At 35.1% G+C, this 23,734-nt stretch overlaps 2 protein-coding genes across 5 annotated transcripts in view; both read right to left on the reverse strand.

Moving 5' to 3' along the window:
* The window catches only part of LOC121239122 (tropinone reductase homolog At5g06060-like), a 59,332-nt gene extending 39,537 nt beyond the window's left edge, over positions 1 to 19,795 (reverse strand). The window contains exons 1-6 of one of the 4 annotated variants that reach the window (XM_041136260.1): positions 19,773 to 19,791; positions 13,418 to 13,529; positions 5,171 to 5,378; positions 4,762 to 4,978; positions 4,528 to 4,634; positions 3,801 to 4,167 (exon numbers count right to left, since the gene is read on the reverse strand). In XM_041136260.1, the coding sequence (XP_040992194.1) occupies positions 3,982 to 4,167; positions 4,528 to 4,634; positions 4,762 to 4,978; positions 5,171 to 5,378; positions 13,418 to 13,515 (816 nt within the window). In that variant the 5' untranslated portion in view covers positions 13,516 to 13,529; positions 19,773 to 19,791 and the 3' untranslated portion in view covers positions 3,801 to 3,981. Of the gene's footprint in view, positions 1 to 3,800; positions 4,168 to 4,527; positions 4,635 to 4,761; positions 4,979 to 5,170; positions 5,379 to 13,417; positions 13,530 to 19,772 lie in introns of those variants that run through there. The other 3 variants (XM_041136261.1, XM_041136262.1, XM_041136264.1) reach the window with 3 other exon arrangements.
* On the reverse strand, positions 15,874 to 18,941 carry LOC121239124 (tropinone reductase homolog At5g06060-like). Its single transcript, XM_041136267.1, has 5 exons — positions 18,682 to 18,941; positions 18,243 to 18,450; positions 16,856 to 17,072; positions 16,615 to 16,721; positions 15,874 to 16,300 (listed from the first exon to the last, which is right to left on the reverse strand). Exons 1-5 carry the CDS (start codon positions 18,756 to 18,758, stop codon positions 16,124 to 16,126), a joined length of 786 nt encoding a protein of 261 aa, XP_040992201.1. The 5' UTR covers positions 18,759 to 18,941; the 3' UTR covers positions 15,874 to 16,123.
* Positions 19,796 to 23,734: the final 3,939 nt, after the last annotated feature.

Below are 23,734 nucleotides of genomic sequence, written 5' to 3' on the forward strand. Positions count from 1 at the left end.
CACACCAGGATCAGATTATACCAAGTGTCATCCTATCCTCGATCACCGAATCCCTACTTACCCAAGTCGTTTGACTCACCACCGCTAGAGATGTCTAGCTCACATTAGAAAAAATGTTTTCATCCACTTCCTCTGCCCGTATTCTCAGCACTTGTTTCCAACTCTCTACTCTCAAGAAAAAGGTCCTTGTCTATCTCATATTATTTCTCCAAAGTAAAACATCTCTATGATATTTTTATCTACATAAGCCACCCTCTCAGCACTTCTGAAATCACATCCTATCTCCTAGTTGGTCTTCCCTCATCCTATGACTTCTTAGTCACCTCTGTCACTACTCGATTAGATCCCACGTCCCTTGATGACTTATATGGCCACCTTCTCATTCATGAAACTTGCCTTGATCAACAAAACAACACGTCTGAATTTAGTCTACCAGCAGCTCACTTTGTAACTTCTTCAACTGGACGTGGCCATTGAGGTTTTCCATCAACCAATCGTGGAACATCTCAGTTTGGCAATCGCTCCAGAAGCAGGGGTGGGGCTCCTGTACTTACTCAGCCCAACAAAATTCCTTTTCCAGGAAACCCTAGTGTCAAATATGCTAAAAAACAAGCCATACAGCTGCAACATGTTGGCACAGATTTGACTAACAAATCCAAACCTCACCACCTGCTCAAGCATATGTAGCACATCCTCGAACACTTCTCACTTACCAAACAACATCAAAATATGATGAAAATTGGTATGCTGATATAGGTGCCACCACCCACATTACCTCAAATCTCAACAACCTTACCCTCAATGTTGACCCATACACTTCCTGATCAAGTCCAAGTTGGAAATGGACAAGGTTTGCGTATTCTCCACATTGGTTCCTCCCTTCTTTACTCATCTACAAAATTGTCATTTCTTTCTCAATAACATCTTACATGCTTCTGAAATTAAAAAGAATTTACTTTCCGTTTATCAATTCACAAAAGATAACAATGTATACTTTGAGTTTCACCCAGCATTTTTCTATGTTAAGGATCCATCCTCGGGCACTATCCTTCTCCAAGGTCAGAGTTACAACGACTTTATCCTCTGCACATTTTATCACATTCCTCCACCAATCCAGTTTAATACATTGGCATAAGAGTATCGGTTCCACAATGACATGCTCTCCTTGGGCACCCTGCCTTACGCATAGTTCAAGCCATCATTTCCAAACATCATCTTGTAGTCACCAAAAATAAAACTTTCTTAGTCTGACATGCATGTCAACTAGGGAAGGGTCATAAATTACCTTTCCATTTGTCTACTTATGTTTTGTCCAGTCCATTTGGACTGGTATTCATTGATGTATGGGGTCCTTCACCCACAGAATCTATTTATGGAAATAAATATTACATAAGCATTATTGATGATTTTTTTAAATTCATATGGTTGTTTCCTATTGATTCCAAAGCACAAGTTGCACATACCTTCATCAATTTTCAAACCCAAGTTGAGGGATACTTCTAATGCAAACTAAAGAGTGTCCAATCGAACTGGGGAGGAGAATTTCAGGCCTTACGATCTCACTTTCTCACCTCTTATATCACTCACCGTATATCGTGTCTACATACCCACGAACGAAATGGCTTTGTTGAGTGTCGCCATCAACACATTGTTGAGACTGGCCTCACTCTCATGGCCACTACTTCTGTTCCACACCAGTATTGGGATGATGCCTTCCCTATAACCACCCATCTCATCAATTGCCTTCCTTCCCTAGTTACATATAAAAAATCCCCACTCGAGCTTTTACTCAAATAGGTCCCAAACTATAAATTCTTATGCACCTTTGGGTGTGTTTGCTGGCCCTACCTCAGCCCTTATCACTCTCATAAATTGGATTATAGATCTGACCTTTGTGTTTTTCTTGGTTATAAATCACAAGGGCTATCACTGCCTACAGCTCTCCTCAAGTCGCATCTACATTTCACGTCACGTGATCTTTGACGAATCACGATTCCCATTTCACCTCTCCCCTCCTTGTCAGATACAACCTCCCCCCCCCCCCAACCGTGTTACCATCCTCTCTGTGTCTTCCCCAGCCTAGCACTACCTCACACAACGACCCTCAGTCCCCAGCTGAATCTCCATCTCCATCATCTATCGAGCCTCTTCTAAATCCTAACCAACAATCAAGGCCTGAGCCCATATCCACACCTCTCAACCCACACCCAAGGGTAACTCGAGCCAAAAATCAAATACACGAGCCTAAACACCTACCTCCTAATATGATTCCCACTCCACGAGCCCTTTTAACTTCCACTGAGGCCCATGAAACTAAATCTACATCCTTTTTCGTTGCGTCTAAAAGCCCAACCTAGAGAAAGGCAATGATAGAAGAATTTCAAGCACTACTTGACAATGGTACGTGGGTTTTGGTTCCTCCCAAACCCGACATGAACCTAGTGGGCTACAAGTGGGTCTACTGCATCAAGAAACGAGCATATGGTTCCATTGAATGCTACAAAGCCCAACTTGTCGCAAAGGGTTTTCATTAGTTACTAGGGATTGACTATAAAGACACTTTTAGCCCAGTGGTAAAACCAACAACAATTTGAATAGTGCTTTCTTTTGCAGTCTCTCAAAATTGGCTCATCAGACAACTTGATGTCAAGAACACAATTTTACATGGCAACCTACAAGAGTATGTTTACATAACTCAACCTTCTGGCTACTCCAACACATCATGCCCCAATTATGTTTGTCATCTTTGCAAGTCTCTCTATGGGCTTTAACAGGCTCCATAGGCCTTGTTCTCAAGACTCAGCACTAAATTTTTAGAAACGGACTTCACTGCTTCGAAGGGTGACACTTCGCTATTTGTTTTCAACTAACAAAATAAAGTCATCTTCTTACTCATTTATGTTGATGACATCATCATCTCTGGGCTTCACATCTCCTTTCTTCAATCTATTATTGTTAATCTTTTAGGAAGATTTTGCACTCAAGGATCTTGGGCCACTCTAACCCTCTACCGTAGCATAGTTGTCTCATTACAGTATTTATCATTCTCTAGACCGGATCTAGCCTTTGCTGTGAGCAAAGTATGCCAGTACATGACCCACACAACTTTAGAACACTAGACTACAGTGGAGAGAATTCTCTATTACCTCCAGCAAACCATCCACCATGGCATCCTCATCCGCCATAACTCCTCCACTGATATACATGCATTTTCAAATGCAAACTGGGCAGGCTGCCCCGACGACCAAAGATCAGTCAGTGGGTACTGTGTATACCTTGGCTCCAACCTAATATCATGGAGCTCCTACAAGTAGCCCACAATATCACGTTCTAGCACAAAAGCGGAATATCATGCAATTGCAAATACAGCTACTGAGGTTATTTGGTTCAAATATTTTCTCACCAAACTTGGAATCTTTTCTTTATTTGAGGTTATCTAATTGGGATACTTGGTTTTTACTTCTCCTCTCTATTATTTTCTTATATGTATGATTTCTTGCAGGTTGGTTTTCTTAGGGTTGTTCTTTCTATTTGGTTTGTTTTCTTAGCTTGTGGTTGGGTCTTTTAGTTTTTGATACCTGAGTTTTGGTCTTTATATTTATTTGTAACCCCCATGTGTCTGGTTGTAATTAGGGTTTTCCTCCACCAAAAGTGAGAGCTACCAATAAAATTGGGGTACTGTCCACTTCTTAAAAAACATATCTATGTTTCATTTCGATCATCAAGATATATTAATTTGAGTTTAAGATACAATGCATGCAAATTTCATAATTGAGATGCAATGAAGGACTACAAGCTAATTAATTAATATGGTTTATTATAACATGCATGGATAAATTAACTTGATGACAAATACCGGGGCACACATAGATCGCAAGCAAACTAGTGTTGCCTTATTTTGCAATCACTATAATTTAAGTAGGGGAAACCGGAATTTCTTTAAGCAATTAAATCTTGAACCCATATATGCATCCATGCCTATCATGTGGTCATCATCAAGCCATTCACCGTCATCCCCCCATCGACGCAAATAGTCTGGCCGGTGATGAAAGAAGCCGCAGGAAGGCAAAGAAACGCCACCAATGAAGACACCTCTTTTGGTTCTCCAACTCTTCCCATTGGCGTTCGAGAGATGATAGCCTTGAACTTGCTTTCATCAGTAAGATACTACAATGCAAGTAGCAAAAGGAAAAAATAAAAATCTATAGTGAGATATATATATATATATAATTAATTCTCAGAATTCTTACATTTAACAACTAATTAAAACATGTTAATAATATAATACAAATAATTAAATATATATCTTCCCATCAGCTTAAGCTTTTGAAATAATTAATGGCGATTTTATATGATATTAGAGAAGGTTCTGAGTTCGAACTCTGACTTTACATTCTATCTCATCAGTTTAGATTTATGCAACAAGTAGTAATTTATTAAAATAGAACTTAATTAAGAATGAGAAATAACAATATAGAAATTAACTAAGAATTAGAAATGAAAGTTGAAACGTTGGTAAGTAATTACCGGTTCAGCAAGGGGAGTCGTGGTGTACCAAGGTGCAACACAATTAGTCCTTATATTATCTTTTGCCCACTCGCATGCAAGATTTTTTGTTAGCTGATTCATTGCCCCTGCATACAATCATAGAATTAGTTTAATATATATATATATATATATAATTATTATTAATAATATTGTTGTAATCATGATATCTACAACGAGTTCTTCTAATTGCAACTTTTAGTATTAGAAATATACCTTTGGTGGCGCCATATATGGATCCAACATTAACTGATACAACGCCACAGACTGAAGAAAGAAACACAATGCTTCCAGCTGACGAAGCTTTCAGAAGAGGATGTGAAAGTTGGCTCAAGTGATACGCTGATTCAAAATTTGTTGACATTATAAGCGAGAAATCCTCGGCTTTGTACTCCGTTGTCGGTTTCATTTTGTTTGTTCCAACATTGTTAATCTGGATGTACATCATAATATATTTTATATCTTGTATGATTTGATTTGAAAAATAAATTTTAAATTTTACAAATCAAATCTTATAATGTAAGAGATCGCGTATATGGTATGTTCTACACACAAATTTAAGAATATAATAACTCTTCATATAATATAGTTATCACCAGCTAAGAATTTAAGAGAGATCACTTACAAGAATATTTAGTTTGCCATCAAAGAGAGATGAGACAGTGGTAATTAGCTTCTGTCGTTCAGATGGAGAAGTAACATCGCATACTGAAACAGTGACTCGAAAACCCTTTTTCTCCCACTTGTGCTTGCATTCATTAAGCTCAGCTTCATTTCGAGAGCATGTATGTACAGCCGCACCAAAATGTGCAAGTTCCTCCACAATAGCATGCCTGATCATGATCGCAATTAATGAACTTTTGATCGATTTAATTTGGAATTAAGGAAAACAATGATCAACTCCGATCCAGGCCAGAGAAACACGGATCAACTCAACTCATTTCAAAAGAAAATGGAAGTTACCATTAATGTAAGATGCCTTAAAATTTCCTATTGCACCAATATTAAAACTTGTTCAAGGAGAGAAAGAAATTAATTATTCTACTCAATTTCTTTAAAGGAAGACATGATCTAATATTGGAGCACTTACTTAGCTAGGAGGCTTAATTTATTATGGAGTTTATATGAGACCCGATGCATATAAATGCACAACACGTATACTAGATAGGCGTACTATTTTGTGTGATCTGTATGTAGAGAAATGTCCACATGACACACATATACAACTATAAAACATGATAAAGAAATGAAAAATGACTTGTGCATGCTTAGAGTGCATGCAATTCTAGTGCAAGCCTAACAATTAAGAACAGAAAAACAAAAAAAGTCTCCTCTCTATTTCCCTTGCATGAGTAGAGGTGGTGTACGAGATGGTCTAGATTCTTCTAGAAAGAAAATAGCCGTAAGCTCCGTTGAGGATGGAGGGGGAGGGATGAAGAGGTTGGAAAAAGTATGGGGAAATCTAAGGCTGACGAAAGAGGAGAGTTCGATGATTGAGCTAAATGGATTGAAGGAAAAATTGAAGAATAAAGGGGATAGAAGTTTATTCGAGAAAGTGTGGCTTGACAGACTGATTGGGAAGGAGATAATGTCCTCCACTATGGCAAAAGTGTGGAGGGTAAGTAGGTCAACAAAATTTCAGGAGGTTGGGAACAACATCTTTATCATAACATTCTCAACCCACACGAACAAAGATAAGGTGTTGGAGGGTCATCCATGGTTGTTCAATAATCATCTATTCATGCTTCAAATGTTTGATGCCTTTGCGCAACCAAGTAAATTGTTGTTTGAGAAGGAAGTATTTTGGGTCCAGATTCATAACCTTCCCTGGGCCGAATGAATGAGGAATGTGGGTTACAAATTGGTGGATCTGTGAGACAGGTGAGCGAGGTGGACGCCCTGGAGGATGGTATCGGATGGGGGCAGTACCTAAGGGTTAAAATTGAAGTACCCCTATGGAAGGCAATTGCTCTGGGATGGTCTATCTTGGTGAATGGTAGGAATGTTTTGGTGAACTTGAAGTATGAAAAACTATCGAGGATGTGTTTTAGGAGGAGGGAAGAAGCATGAGGGGCTCAATTTGGTGCGTGGAAACAACCTTGAACATGTCAAGAATTATTCACGAAGCCATAAGAACTTTTCATAAAATGAAATCTTGAAGAAGGGAGGCTTGGTGGATAGAGAGATGGATGGGGAGATGTGGCCTTTTCCCAGAAGGATGTTGGGGGATAAGGAGGATTGCAACTCTGGGGGTAGGGGGAGGAGAAGGAAAATGTGGTGAAGGGTGGCCCATATATGGTTTGGATCCTTGAGGTGGGGTTTTGGGAGGGTGGAATGGTGAGTGGTAGTGAAGGTGAAAGGGAGAAGGTGGACGGAGAAAGGGGTGAAGGGCGGGAAGTAGAAGACCAAGGGATGGGCAAGGTGGTAATCGAGCCCAACTTGGGTATTCAAAGGCCCATGGCCTAGTACAAATAATGTGACGTTGGCTAGTATGGAAAACAGGGAGGGAAGTGATAGTGCAAAAGGAAGAGCTAGAAGCGATATCATTGAAGATGGCCCGAGAGAGAAGAACATCATTAACAAAGGCGGATGGAAACGTAGAGCAAGAGAGAAAGGTATGCCTAAAAACCCTCAACAATATCTTTCTCGAAGAAAAGGGTGATTCCACTGTAAGGTAAGTAAGGAGATCTTTTTTTCTCTTCTTTAAACCCATCCCCTACAGATTCTCTTTATCTGAGGCTTTGCCTTAATCAACTAGATGAATTTCGTCACTATTTGCAGGTTGAATGAGGGGGAACTCGAGGATGGGAAGGTTGTTGGGTCAAAGAAAGTTAAAAAGGAGCGGGAAAGGATGGATGAAAATGAATCATATGGATTGGTAGAGGTTGTAAGGCAGCCTCGCCAGGGGCAATGAACACCTTAAGTTGGAATTGTCGGGGGCTTGGCAACCCCAGAATAGTTCAATTCTTTTGCTTACTATTGAAAGAGAAAAAGCCAGATGTAGTTTTTCTTATGGAAACAAAGTTAAAAGCAAGTAGAGTCAATGTCATACAAAGAAGACTGGGATTTGAAGGGTGTGTGGTAGTGGAACCAATTGGGTTAAGTGGTGGGTTGATCATGAAGTGGAGAAAGGAGAATATGGTTGAGTTAATTAACTATTTCCAAAGGCAAATAAATGTCTGGATTGAAGAAGATGGAAAAAGGCCCAAATTGCTACTGATGGGTTTCTATGGGAACCTTGACACTTAAAATGGAAGAGTCCTAGGAACTGCTGTCCTCTTTTAAACCTGATGCTAAGATTGGATGGTGTGTTGTTGGTGACTTTAATGAGATCGTAAGCCAATGTGAGAATCAAAGGGGAAGACAGAGAAATGAAGACCGGATGGATCAATTTACAAGAGTCTTGGAGTTGGGAAACCTCTATGATTTGGGGTGGAATGGAATAAGTTCACCTAGTGCAATGGCCATGAGGATGATTCCTTTCTTAAAAAAAAGCTGGATCTAGCTGTAGCGAACCACTATTGGTTGAGTTGGGCCTCTGATGTAAGAGTAGATGTCTTGGTGAAAATGTGTTCTGATCATAGTCCAATCTTGATTAGTTCAAAGCAGGGGCAAATGGGAGGTGAGGGATAGATGGAAGAGTAACTTTAAGTTTGACATGAGTTGGGATCTGGATTAGAGGTGCAAATAACTCATTGAGGAGGAATGAAGGAGGGGTCATGGTTTAAAGGGCTCTCTGACTAGGGTTCAGACACTTTTATCTAGATGTAGGGGCTGCTTTGAGCCAATGGAGTAGAAACTTAATAAAGGAGAGAAATAGGGTTATCATTGTGAAATATGATCAATTGAAGCTTCGGCAAGAGTCTTAAGGTCCACAACATATGGATGAAATAAAAAGGAGGGAGGAACTTGATTTTTTTACTGGACCAAGAAAATATGAGCAGGAAACAGAGGGCAAAAAGACATTGGCTTCAACAAGGTGATAGAATACGAAGTTTTTTCACGCATGTGTAAATCAGAGGAAAAAAAAGAACTTCATAAGGAAGATCAAAGATTCACAAGAGAAGCTAGTATATGAGCCAAAGGCAATTGCATATGCTAGGGATTTTAACATCCTCCTACTCCACAAAAGAACAAGTTGATAAATTTGTAATGTGTACTGAGGCAAGAATTTCTAAAGAGATGAATCAAAGGATAGAAAGAGAGTTCACTGTGGAGGAAGTGGAAAGAGCTCTAAAGGAGATGTCAGCTCCCAAGTCACCTGGTTGTGATGCATTTGGTGCGGGTTTTTATAAAAATAACTGGGAAATTGTGGGAAGCGAGACTAGCCAGGCTATTCTAGAGTTTCTAAATGGAAGGAAAATGGATTAGCAGTTAAATCATACGTACATGGCTTTAATGCCACAGGTGAACTCCCTTATCTCAATGAAGGATTATAGACCCATAAGGCTCTGTAATGTACTCTATAAGCTAATTCTAAAGTATTAGCAAACAGGGTCAAAGGGGCATTACAGAGCATCATTTCTGCTAACCACAGAGCCTTCATCCCTAGGAGGCTTATCACTGATAACATAATGATAGCATACAAGCTACTGCTCTCTATGAAGTCAAAACAAGTCAGGAAGATCAGTAGTATGGCTATTAAGCTGGATATGGCCAAGGCCTACTACGATAGGGTTGAATAGCCTTTTTTAGAAGCCGTGTTGAGAAGAATTGGTTTTGAGGAGAAGCTAACGAGGTTAATCATGGAATGTGTATGTTTAGTGAGTTATTCGATGTTATTAAATGGGAAACTAGGGAAGAAGATAAACCCACCAAGTGGTTTGAGGCAAGGAGACCCATTGTCTCCTTACCTACTAATAATCTGTGCAGAAAGGCTGATTTTGTTAATGATCAAAAGTGCAGAATTGAGGGGTGAAATAAATGGAGTTGATATGGCTAGAGGGCGAACAAAAATTAACCATTTGATGTTTGCTGATGACTGTGTAATTTTTAGTAGAGTAAGGCATGAGGAGTGGGAGAAAATTCATTCTATCCTATGTAGATACCAGAAAGCCTCAGGACAAATCCTAAACAAACAGAAGACTTCAATTATGCTTAGCTCAAACACCAATAAGGATATAAAGAGTAAGATTCACAGGGAAATAGAAGATGTTATGTGTGATAACTATGAGAGGTACTTGGGGCTCCCAAGAGTAGTGGGAAAGGCAAAATATAATGCTTTTAGATGTATAAATGAGAGGGTGTGGCAGAAGATACAAAATTGGAAAAATAATTTCCTCTCAAGAGTTGGAAAGCAAATACTTATTAAGGTTGTTTTGCAAGCCAACCCCACTTACTCCATGAGTGGTTTTAAATTGCCAAAAAAGCTGTGTATGGACTTGGATGCCATACTATCAAGGTGCTGGTGGAGGCAAAATAAGAAAGAGTCTAGAATCCATTGGTGGAGTTGGGAAATGCTAGGTAGCTCAAAAGTTAGGGGTGGACTGGGAGCAGATAATGAGAGCCCAGTGAGGAAATGGAAGACGAATGTGTTTGATTTTGAACACTTGTGGCTGGATATGTGTAGAAGGCTTCTAAATGATAGTTTGGAAAAATCTGCAACTATTATGAAAAGTGGGGCAAGAGAAATGAATTTATCTTCAAAGAAAAGTTTTCTAGTGCATGCAAGCTTGTGAAATTTGCTGTGGTCAGACTAGATGAGTTTCATGAGGCAAACTAGAGGCAGGGCGAAATGTGGAACCAGGGTAGATTGGTGAGAAGAGGTCAAGGCTGGCAAAGACCTAAAGGCAACAAATGCAAAGTGAATTTTGATGTTGTTTTAGACATAAATAACGGATAGGGATAATAGTTAGAAATGATATAATGGCTGCAATGTGTTCCCAAAAATAGTTTGTTGTATCACCTTTCATTGCTGAGTGTCATACCCTCTGGAGGTCAATGGAATTGTGCAAGAAGCTGGGGTTTCGAGATGTAATTTTCGAAAGAGATGCAAAATGAGTAATTGAGGTTGTTCTATCTAATGAGATGGATGAGTCGGGTAATGGACAAATGGTGGAGGATCTGAAGAGAATGTTGTTACCATGTCCGCAATGGTCTCTGGTTTTCATACACTAAGAAAGAAATGCAATGGCTCATAGTCTAGCTAAGATGGCCTTGCATAATGAGAGAGAGTTTTGTTGGATTGAAGAATGGCAAGAAATTAATCAGCTAATTGTAAATGACAAGGTTTGTAATGATTTGAGGTTATAATGAAATGAGACATATCTTACTTAAAAAATAAAAAAAAAAGTCTGGTGCAATCCAGATTGTTATAAAAATTTAAATCGATCAGACGAGTTTCAATCCACTACCACTTTTTATAATTGGGCTTGTACTATGCTAAGAGCATTAGTATTGGATTGTCCATCTTATTCTTTAAATTTTGATTAATATACAGATTTTTCATCTTTAACTAGTCATTCAAAACTTGAAGTCTATATTAAATTAGTCATTACACTCTCTATAATAATAAAATATTATTATTTTTTATTATTTATATTTTTTTATATTATTTTCATAATCTTCAATAACCTCCAACAAATCATATTCATTTTTATTTTCATAATCTAACAATCTATAATATAATAATCTCATATGTATATAGATTAGTATTTTAAATTTCGTACCGTATCGGCCGGTACGGCTAAAATTTTTCGTACAAACCGTCTGGCTGGTACAGGTACTATACCCGTTTCGTACCGGCCAAAATACCGGCCGTACTGGCCTCAATTTCGGCCTGTACCGACCTAGATTTCGGCCTTTTTTTTTTTCTTTTTTTTTTTCAAACTATAAGCATATTTTTTAACCCCAAATTCAAACTAGACTATTTATAATTTTTATATATATGTATTTATATATAATTTATTTATATATAGACTATTATTTTGGAATATAATTTATATATATTTATATATATATATAATTTATTTATAAATCGACTATCCCGAAACGTTATCCCGAAACGCTATCTCGAAACGGTACCGGTATCAAAATATTTCGTTCCAGTGTCTTGACCAGTACGACGTCTGGTACGGTATTCAAAACATTGATATAGATGGTAAAATCTCATATGAATAAAAATCTTATATCTATAATATAATAATCTCAAAAAATACTTTGACTTGTTATAGTTCTTTTTATATTTGAAAAGAAGAATGGATTTACTGTAGCTTATAGTTTGAATGAAAACAATTTAACTAATTCAATGTGAAGTAAATATAGATGATATTTGTTAAATTTAAAGATGAAAAGACATTTAGCTAATTCAATACTAATGCTCTAAGTTCGTGTAGAGACCTTAAAAAAATAGACTTATCGTGAAAAAAAATATATTTGTATAATTTTAAAATGTGTAAGTCTATACAATCTATTTAAACAAAAAAAAAAAAGAACAATCTATTTAAACCAAAAAAAAAAAAAAGAACAAGGCAAAACATATTTAAAATTTACATGAAAAAATCAATTTTTTCCATGATATGCTTCACATTTTTTCAAAGAGTTTTATGGTGCTTGAACATTGACTATATTTACCATTAATTACTAAAAAGAAAGTTAATTTTTATATGATCCCATTTCTTTTCAAACGACCTCCTCGAAATTTGTATAATGCATTTTTTATATGGAAAATGATTTATATAACTGTTTTTATAATATTTTATATAATTATTTTTAAATGAAATGTATTTTTATAAAATATTTTATAAAAATAATATTATTTTATAAAAATATTTTTATTTTATAATATTATTAAAAATGTGTTGTAGGATATATATACGTATAATATTACTCTTTGCACAGACACGCGCTTAGGATGTCACATGCATCGTTCCTTGCTTTTGGGTTCAAACTTCAATGAATATTATTAAAAAGAGAACTTTATTTCTAGCTTCTCATCGCCTTTTAGGATATATTTATTTTTAGAGTTAAAATGAAATTAAAATTAAAAAGTTAATAAAATATTATTAGAATATATTTTTTATATTATTTTTATTTTAAAATTTAAAAAAATTAAATTATTTATTTTATTTTATATTAAAAGTTAAAAAAATTATAATGATTAGATGAGATGTTATCTGAAAACAAACGAAACTTTAGTTTGATAAAAGAACTTTATCTCCGACAGAAAAATCACTAGATTTAATTCGCGTATAGGCTAAGTTTAGAGAGTGAGATGTTAAGAATTATTTAGAAGAATTGTGAATAGTAATAAAAAAAAGAAAAATAATAATAAAATATTAAATAATAATTAAAAATAATGAATAATAATAAAAAAATAAGTATAAAATAATAAATAGTAGTAAATTATTTTAAAAATATCTTAGATATTCTTAGTAACCTAAGGAATCTTGATGTTTTCAGAGATGGCGTATTCTGTCGCAGACAGAAACAACACCAAACTTTCGAATGGAAATAAGTTATTTGCACATCTATTATTGAGATCGTGACTTCCATCGGATTAAAGTTAAAAGTTAACAAAACGAATGGAAGTTATGAACAAGAAATATGCAGTGCATGTACTTCCATGTGAAGGAGACGGTCTTAAAGTTCTAAACGCATCAATGAAACATGGGCATAAGAAAACTCGATATAGCATGCTAGCTAGGCAGCTGATAGAAGATCAAACTAAATATGTAAGTTGAATACTTCATATGTATGATTTTTTTTCACTAGTGAACAGATCAAAGAAAACTCGAACAAAGCCGATCTATATATATATATATATATATATATAATCGATCCTAGCAAAATCACACAAACAGAAGAAATATGTTTATATTAAGACAAAGAGGTTTAAAGAGAGAAATTAAAGGGAAAGAGCGAGAGAGCGAACCCAATTCCTTTTGTTCCGCCCGTGACAAGAGCCGTAGTTCCCTCAAGACTCCATCTACTTTCAGTACTAGTACTGCTATCCACTCCTGCCCTCCCCATCTCTCTCTCTCTCTCTCTCTCAATTGTGTGGCTCACTGTGGCTTTAATACTTGTAGATATATATATATATATATATAATTTATAGAGTATTAATGCTAGATAAATTTTAAATTGTGTAATTTTTTTAAAAAACAAGTGGATTTCATTAAAAAAATATATATATTTTTTATAATGAAGTCTACGGATTTACAAAAGAAATTACGCGAAAGTTATGTAACGTGAGATTTTTTGTTAATATGACTTAGTTTAATTTTTAAGTGGTTTTGTATGCAATTACTTGAATGAAAGTGAGATGATTGTGTTTGGATAGTGAGATATTTTGAGATATTTTATGAATAGTAGTAAAAAAATAATAAAAAAAATAATGATAGAATATTAAATAGTAATAAATAGTAATAAAAAAATATGTAAAAAATAATAAATAATAATAAGTTATTCTTTCACACTTAAAATAGGCCTAAATCATGTATTACATTGATCTTATTAGCAGTACCAGGCCGTAAGTTAATTATGTGAAAATTTTCCAGTCTGTTGATTCTAACATCAGTATGAATGTAGAATTTCGAACTCAAAAGATTCGATTTACATAACTCTCTAAAGGAAAACTATTCCACCCTTTAAGATCCATTCAAAAGAGAAATTATTGAGATTGAAAGAGCATGCACGTTTTCTTCGTTAATGAACTGAAAGGCGCCATGTCGCAGTACATAATTCATGCAGAAGACAGCATATGTCGGGTCCCCATCTGTCTTACTGGCATTCTTATCTCTAATAATACATATGCCTAGCTGTTGACCAATGATTGGAGCATCGTCCAAACCCTGCAACCGAATATTTTAACTTTATTAAAATGGCTATAACGTAAACTGTAACGAACACTAATTATTGTTCACGTTAAAGTGTAATAAAGAGTGATTATTATTCACCATAAAAGTAATAGTATTAAACAGTAATTACTGTTTGTGTTAAAAGTTAATAATAAATAGTGATTACTATTCAAAAATCATTATTCACGTTAAAAGTTAACAGTAATAAATAGTGATTGAAAAAATTAAGATTTGAAATTTTAAATCTTAATCCTTTATCTTGAATCTTCGAAATTAATCTAACAATAGAGGTTAAAATATTAAAAATAAACAAACTTAAAATAGATAATTAAAATATAAATTCAATTTTAATTTATAAAATACTAATCTTTTATCATTAAATAAAAAAATAGAGTTTTGTTAAATATTTTTAAGAGAATAAAATCATATAAATAATTAGAGTTTTTAATATAATTTAAATCTTATAATATTCTTAATTAATTAAAATCATTTAGATAAAATAATTTTTTTAATACTCCCTGAGTCATTGAGTAGTGTGGTTAAAGTCTACAATTCATATATTTTGTTAAGAAAACTATTGCTAGATTCTCTAATTTTTATATTACTCATATTATTGTAACATTTTGTTATCATTATGATACTTGTTAAAATTATTGGGGTCAAAGTCAGGGCTATGCAGAAAAGTGTAGAACCAAACCCGCCCGATAGATCTGACTTAACTCGCCCAAAAAGCACGGTTTGAACTAGTTTGCGGGTTAAACCTGCTAAATGTCAAAACGATCCAATTATTTCTTTTCTTTCACACAATTCTTCTTCGTCTTATTCATCTTATTCATCTTCTTTTCTGCATAGCCCTAAAACCAACCCACACCAATCAGGAGCAAAGTCCCGACTCCACAAGCAATCAAGACAACCAAGGGTCCAAGATTACCTTCCGCCGATTGCTTTTGAAGCTCGAGGAAGTAAAATCGAGCATACAAATTTTAGACTTTCAGACTTGTCAGATCAACAACTAGAGATCACTGCACCACAGAAACCAAACCATCGTTGTTATTAGAAAGGTTTTGGACACATGGGAGGTGTATTTTGGCTATGGATGTTTTGCTTTCGAGTGGGTTGGAGTTGAAGTGTGATGCTTTTCGAGCAGGTTGGAGTTGAAGAGGATCAGTTTGACAACCACGAATGGTTGCTTCAAACTTTGAGAAAAAAAACGGGTTGACCCGACTCGGGTCGGGTCGGGTCGGGTCGTAGGAAGCATGCTGGCTCAGGTCGATCCCAAACATAGCCCGGGTTGCTCAGGTTGCAAGCCTAATCAAAGTCATGGATATCTACTTGGACACAAACCATTAGAATAACAATGTGTTGAACCCGGAAACACATTATTAGCCATAATATCCTATCGAGAGGCTTTCATTAGAACCAACCAAATTTAAACCGATGGGATTATGGGAAAGTCACGGACATTTTGATACAAGAAGGATGGGATCATACAACGTTAGACAAGAAACCAGCAACCCCACAACCAAACACATTATAAACAACTTTTCTTTGTTTTTTCTTTTATTAAGGAGGATGATGTCGTTTAGTAGATCTCACTTTTGATGGAAAAATACCAGTTACAGATAAAAACTTGAAAGTTACAAAAAATGGCAGAACCAAACTTACATAAAAACTGAAACTAGACACAAACATACTAGTTCGAGCAACTTGAATATGGAAATGTTTTATTCAGTTCCTACATATATAATTGAGTAGGGAATTGGGCCTCAGGCTCTTCACTATTATAAGGAGAATCCATTCACAGTCATCCCTCCATCCAAGTAAATGATCTGCCCAGTTATGTAAGACGCTGCTGGCAGGCAGAGAAAAGCTACCAAGGATGACACCTCCTCTGGCTCTCCAGGTCGTCCAAGAGGAGTCCGGAAATTTACTAGTTCCAAAAGTTTTCCTTTAAGATCCTGCAATGCTCATTACAAGTACTAATGTCAAGGATTTATTTAATCACCATATTTAAGAACTATATGAGAATTTATAATTTAATTAGTGGTTGTCCTAACTCTTAAGTTTTCTACGAACTCATCTCGTCTTATCTTACTATCGCGTCAGACATACTAACTGATGTAACACATTTTAAGTTTGTATAAAAAGTCTCTCAAAACGTTAAGCATTTCAAATTAATTTTAAAGATTGGTAATTCGATCATGTTAAGGAATTCAATGATTAAAGATGCAACTGGTCCCAAATTCAGAAAACAATAGAAAAGAATGTTTACATTTTCAACTAAAGGAGTTCTGGTGGCCCAAGGTGCAACGCAATTGCTCCTGATATTATCTCTTGCCCACTCGCATGCCAAACTTTTTGTAAGTTGGTTTACAGCTCCTGCACAAATCAACACAATTCCAAGTACACTTAATAATCCTTGTGATCGCAGCTTAAACTTTCTTCTGCACCCCGAGATTAGTCAGGACTTCATCCCGAACACCCAATTGCCAATAAAAATAATGATAAAATACCTTTGCTTGCTTCATAAACAGATCCAGTGCTTATAGACACATGTCCTCCAACAGAAGAAATGAAAACAATGCTTCCACCACCTGATGCTTTCAGCAGAGGATGTGCAAGTTGGCACATGTGGTAAGAAGATTCGAGGTTTGTTGTGACAATGAATGAGAAATCCTCAGCTGTCGTCTCTACGGTTGGTTTCTTTATGTTGGTTCCCACATTGTTTACCTAATTAAACAAAACAAAAAAACAGTCAGGAGGACAGAACCGCCCCAAGAAAAAGCTAGCTTAGTTGTAATAAAATCTTTTTATGAGAACAAAAATCTAAAAGGAATCTTAGTTGGCTCCATCACTGTACCACCATCTACCATTTTGTACAAGAGAAAGTCTACTATACCGTCCCAAGTTGATCGCTCTATTTGACTACTGGTTAATTTTTTTTTTTTTTTTTACTTAGTGATTAAGGAAGTGATTTTAAGTGTATTGATATATTTTTTTTATTTTTAAAAAATTTTAAATGTATTAAAAAATATAGAAAAAAAAAACTACTGGACGATACGCCCAGCAGTAAAAGTAGAGCGGCATAATAACCCCACTTTATACAAAGATGGTCAAATGGTTTTAAATCCTGCTCACACGACACGGAAACATATTGATCGACATATCCTCAGTCTGATTTTCTCCTCCTTGTCTGAAGATGTATGAGTGAGATTGTTGGTCTCACCTCCTCCTACGACACATGGCAAGCCCTTAAAGCCTTTTTTTCTCACAAATCCGAAATTAGGGAGATTCAGTTGAAGAATGAACTTTCAACTCATCAAACCTTACGACTACTATTCTCGTAGTAAATGGTTATACTCGTTACAAATAATTGATCACAAATAATTTTTTCTTTTTATAGATCATCCACCAGAAACATTAAACTATTTTATCTTATCTTATCACTAATTTAGGATCGGCTGGTAAGGCGATTTAAGTCATTACTTAAGCCCCCACCTTATCATGTATGGTCCCAAAAAATAAAAATGAGGTGTTTTTTTTTTAAATAAAAACTATTTCATTAAATAAAATTTTAAATAATTTTTATAGTTTTCAATGGGTGTAAGGCCCATAATACTAAATTTAATATTTGATACAATAATTTTTTTTTTTTAAGTAATATTTAATACTACCCACTTCTCCCCACCCATTTTCTCTCGTTGATCTTAAAAATAAAAATAAAATAAAAAGAAAGAAAAGCCGCCATCTACACCTTTATAAATTATCTCTTAGATATTTGATCGAGACAGAATATAGTTCATTGTTCTGATAATTTTACTCTATTTTATCAAATTCTTACGCTTTGCAATTAAAACTCTGTGATCTAGACGAGCAACACTAAAAAGGGGGGAGACTCACAAGGATATTGAGTTTGCCTTCAAAGTGATGAGAAACGGTTTTCATGAGCTCCTCTCGTTGGGGTCGAGACACAAGGTCACACACCGAGCCGGTGACTCGGAAACCCTTCTTCTCCCACTCGCGCAAGCATTCGTTAAGCTCGGCTTCATTTCTAGAGCATGTATGCACAGACGCTCCTAGCGCTGCCAGTTCCTCCACGATAGCATACCTAATGGATCACAACACGTAGGGAATTAAACTATTGTTATCAACAATTACATAAAAACAGGGTTTTGTGTACTGCTGCATAAAGCAAAGATCTTTTCCTGGAATGAGAACAGCCTTGAAAAGAAAATTTGTGTTCAAGATAAACTAGACAGGACAGAATCATGTTGAGATTTTTTCATTTTGGGTATTTTGGAAAGAGAAGGTATCGAGAGATCAGAGAGGGAAAAAGAACCCGATTCCTTTGGATCCACCAGTGACAAGAGCGGTCGTTCCCTGAAGAGACCATCTTCCACTGAGATTTTGAGCCATTTCTTTCTCTGCTATATATGAGGATCCCCAAAAATACCAACAAAAGTACTGGTACGATCAAATACAATTTTCTTACCTTTCCAAGTGTGTTTATATAGTGATCATTAGTGCCCTATGGTTAGTCAAGTTGAGCATTAAAAAAGGGAAGAAATATCTGGTCGTGGTGGTAGGTGATCATGGTGTAAGCGTTCTCGTCGCAGCCGGCCGTTGTCTGCTAAATAAACAAGTTTGGATTCAAGGTTTGACTCACCTTGTCAAACCTTGAATCTAAAGAAAATTCCCTCTTTTAACTCGGGTTAATTGCAAAGAAAATTAGAAAATTTTTTCTAATCAGTCACTATTCACCACCTCACATTTAAAGTATTCTATAAAAAATATTCTTACATTTTATAAAATAGTATCCTCATTCTATAAAAAAATTATAAGTGTGAGATATGAGAGTGAATAGTGATTAATGTATAACATTCTTCAATTACAAATTCAATATTTTACTTTTTGTCCATTTGTAAAAGGCATCTCAGCTATTCAACTCTTAACATTTATATTTATAGTTTTAAAATTTTTCAATTGTAGTTTATGTTGATTAAGAATATAATATAATTAATTAATTTCTTTTAATCTAAAAGATAAATAGTAATTGTACATTATATTATAATACAAATCCTTAATTTAATCTTTAATTTTATATTTTATTTAATTTAATTAAATATTTGACGTAATCTTCTCTTAATATTATATATATTCAGCCTGTTTTTGTTTTGGGGTGATTTTGGCATGTTATCTGTAATTCAAAGAGGTTAAATAAATAGAAAAATGATAGTTGCAAGCGGATGGTGTAAACAGCTTGCAATCAGCATAGCCATGTTAGTGTTTTCATTTTCCTTCTCTCTTCGTCGTATGATCTATACCTTAGTTGTCTTCCATGATCTCTCCTTCTTCGAAATCTCAACCCCCTCCTCATCTTGCTCTTACCCTTTACACATTCCTAATAATTTCATCCCAAATTAATAACTCCTCTCTCTCTCTCTCTCTCCGTCTGTGTGCTAGCTATAAACTGCAATGGCATCCCAAAATCCCGGAAAGCCAGTTCCAAGATTTCTTACCGACCATGGCCCACAAGCTCAGTGGGGACGACCTGATAGGTGAGTTGTGCAACGGCTTCGATCTGTTGGTGGACGGCGACAAAGGGGTCATCACCTTCGATAGCCTCAAGAGGAACTCCGCTCTGCTGGGCCTGCACGACTTGAGAGGTGAAGATCTGCCTTCCATGTTAAAGGAAGGCAATTTCGTCAGTGATGGTGCCCTTAACCAGATAGAGTTTTGCGTCTTGATGTTCAGATTGAGCCCTGAGCTCATGGAAGAGTCCTACCTTTATTTAGACGAAACTTTAGAACATGAATTCCAACATCAGCATTCTATCTCTCTTTAGAAATTCATTCTATCTCTCTCTACTCGTCTCTAATCGACCCGACCGATCCCTCTCCTTTCTTCTCCAACCGAACTCTCCCTCTCTCTCTCCATTTTGTTTCTCTCTCCATTTCCATATAAACGGACAGCCACCGTTCTAAATAAACTTCAATTGCTATTTTTCTTTCTTCTTTTTAGATGTTTCTTTGTTTATATTTGTGCATAGAGTAACTAAAAGACTGAATTTTGTTTTGCTTTCTAACATTTTGATACTTAGCTCGGATTTGAAGGAATGAATGCGAACTCAAGATTAAAAGAGCTCTCGATTTGAGCATATGATGTTTCTCTAAAACTTTTCTTGATTTATAGGCTTTTGGACTAGTTCTTGAGTGCAAGTGGCTGAGATGGGGGAACGTCGAAAAGCACCCAGAGAGAGAGAGAGAGAGAGAGAGAGAGAGAGGCATGGGAACCGTCCATCTGCTTTCTATTTTATTTTTTTATTCCCCCGGCAACCTGCCTCTTGCACGCCAACCCAGCAGAACTGAAATAAATAAAATGCATAGCATCTACAAAAGTTGACATAAATATTATAAAGTATAACAGCAGTTTGGTTACATTCATGAATGTTGTTTAACATTGACCATCCATCCGATGATTATGCTCCAATTCGCAAAAAATAAATGTTCCCATAATTTATAATCGAGCATCTAAAATACTAAGATATAAACTTGCGGTCCCCAAACTAATGACTTATTGTACTGAAAAATAATTTATTTACAAATAGTTTATAAATTTGAATATTTAAAGGCTATTTGTTGTTTTTAAAAAGTCGCATTTTTTATTTTACATCCTAGTGTAGGTTTTTTTTTCATCCTTGAACCAAAAAACATTTCTTTTCCTTTTTTTGTTTGTCCCAAATAGATTACGTCTTCTTCGAATCTCCGGCACATACAGTTTTGTTTTGAAAAAATATTTTAGATATAAATGTATTACACAAAGTTAATTATTAAAATATATTTAATTACTTTAATTTGTGAGTTTATTTTCGTAGAATGAAAATATTTTTGAATATTTTAGGTCTCGTCTGGTTACACAGATAAGATGAGATAAGATAAGATGAAAGTTGAATAAAAATATTACTAGAATATAAATTTTTAATATTATTTTTATTTTAAGATTTTAAAAAGTTGAATTGTTTATTATATTTTTATGAGAAAAAATCTATTTATCATCTATTTTCTATCATCTCATGATGTGACATTAAATGATAAGTTTACAAATATAATATAATAAATACAAGTATTGCTACAGGCAGGCATAATGTCGTGCCTGCCCGTGGACACCCTTGACGTGGTATTTTGCCACGTCATCAATTATATATTAAAAAAAAAGCTTGATTAAAATCAGAAGCTTGATCTGTTTTAAACTCAAACCCTGTATTTTTCCGTTACATGCAAAGCTAATTCCACTCTCTCTCACAGCAAAGAAAAAAGAGAGAGGAGAGAGAGAGAGAGAAAAAATCAAAAGCTACACTCTGCCATTTTTGTGCGACCCATTGTTTCACTTTTACATGCCTTTCGTTTAGTTTACCACACTACCATTTTGTATCCCATACACCAGAGGCGTTTCGTCACACTCACTCTCTCTCTAGTGCTCTCTTGCTCAGTTTCACTCTACTTATTCCAGCATTGGGGCCTAATCTAGGGTTTTAGTTTAAACCCTCTAATTTGAAGGACTGTGGGAGTGAAAATCCATGGTGAGTATTTGTGTTATGCCTTATATTTTATCTTTTTAGTGTTTGGTTGCTGAGAAAGTGAGGAGACTTAGATGAAAACGAGGGAAAACCGGGGCATTGTGTTTTGGGTTGGTTGTAATTAGTAAACGAAGAAATAAAAGCATAAAAATGTAGTTTTTTTCCCTCTCCTTTGTTTGTTTCGGCTTGTTTTCTTTTAGCGATTGGAAGAATTTGAAATCTCAAGAGCAAAGAGAGCAAATGGTTCTTAAGAGGGAGATAAATAAAGTAACAATGCAAAACGGTACGTTTTGTTTCCAGAAGACAACCATATCTATGGACTCAAAGTGCACTGTTTTGTTTTCACATAAGAAGTTATCTGCGGGGAGGCTCGAATCATGCTTGCATTTAGAATTTTTCAATAAATAATCTTTAATAATTTTCTATCACGTTATGAGATGATAAGTAAATAGATAATAACAAACATTTTTCTTATTAAAATATCATATAAATCCCTCGTCACTATCGGGAGCTGTTCAAGTGATGTTAAGTTCTTTGGATGGATATATATTTTGTAGGGAGTCAAACTCATAAGGTTGAAAAAAAAATCATAGATTTTTCTTTCTTTTCCTGGCCATGATTACGACGGCTTTATTTTTATTATTAGATTTTTATTATTATTATTATTTAATAAATGGAGGTAGCTTTGCATTATCACACAGTCGATGGCGTGGCGAAGAGCCACGACAAATGCGAAAACGCAGGTCAACATTGCGCACTGGTGACTTTCATGGAAGCCGTCTCCGTCCCTAATCAGCAGCACGTTCAGTCCAGAAAGACGGCCAAGACTCAACTCAATTCATTCAAATAAAGCCCATATTTCTTTCTTTTTATAGCTGATAAAAAGGCCACATTTCTTTGATTTATAATCCTTGTTTTTTTGGGTTTTGACTGACTGACTGGCTGGCTGGCATCCCGACTGCTTTTCATTCTTATTTGTTGTTTCCTTGAACATTTGGATCCGAAATAACACCCGTTTAATAAAATCAAAGATATGGTTACATTTAGATATTAAATTGAGTTGAGTTTAGTTGAGATAATAAAATATTATTAAAATATTATTTATTATTATTATTATTATTATTATTTTAAAATTTTAAAAAATTAAATTATTTATTATATTTTATGTTAAAATTTAAAAAAATTATAATAATAAGTTAAGATGAATTGAGGATCCAAACGTATCTGAAACTTAAAATATAGAGGGACACTATAAAGATTAGAGTAAAATTTATTAATAAAATTCAAAATCGGGTTCTGAAGCCGACAAAACCGATCTCAAATATATCCAAGATTACGAGAATAATCTAGTTGAAAAAGGAAAAACCCTAAGTATTGCCTAAAAATTAAACGTGTAAAAAAAGATCATGCAAAAAGGGTCCCAAAATGGGAATCAAAATTATCTCTAAAAGTCAAAATAAAATAGTTTCATAAAATAATTAAAGCACCATAATTCGTAAATTGGCAACTTGAAGGGAAACAACTGATTTCAGAGTCGAAATGTAGACCACTAGAAGTAGTGTGGTGACTAGAACGTATGAGCAAAAAAGAACTTCTCAAATTGGGGTTTTATGCACAATTCTATTATTCGTAACCGAAGTTCTAACCAAAATAATGAAACATTGGCAATAGTACTTTAATTCCAAGAAATCATTTTTTGTCATATTTATGTTGATATGTGTTAAATTCCTTATCAACATAGAATTAGATCGGATCCCTGGATCACATTATTATATTTTTGTAAAAGCATCTCGATCAATTATTTCTTAAAGCCAAA

Source organism: Juglans microcarpa x Juglans regia, chromosome 7D (genome assembly GCF_004785595.1).
Source record: "Juglans microcarpa x Juglans regia isolate MS1-56 chromosome 7D, Jm3101_v1.0, whole genome shotgun sequence".
NCBI classification, from domain to species: Eukaryota; Viridiplantae; Streptophyta; class Magnoliopsida; order Fagales; family Juglandaceae; genus Juglans; species Juglans microcarpa x Juglans regia.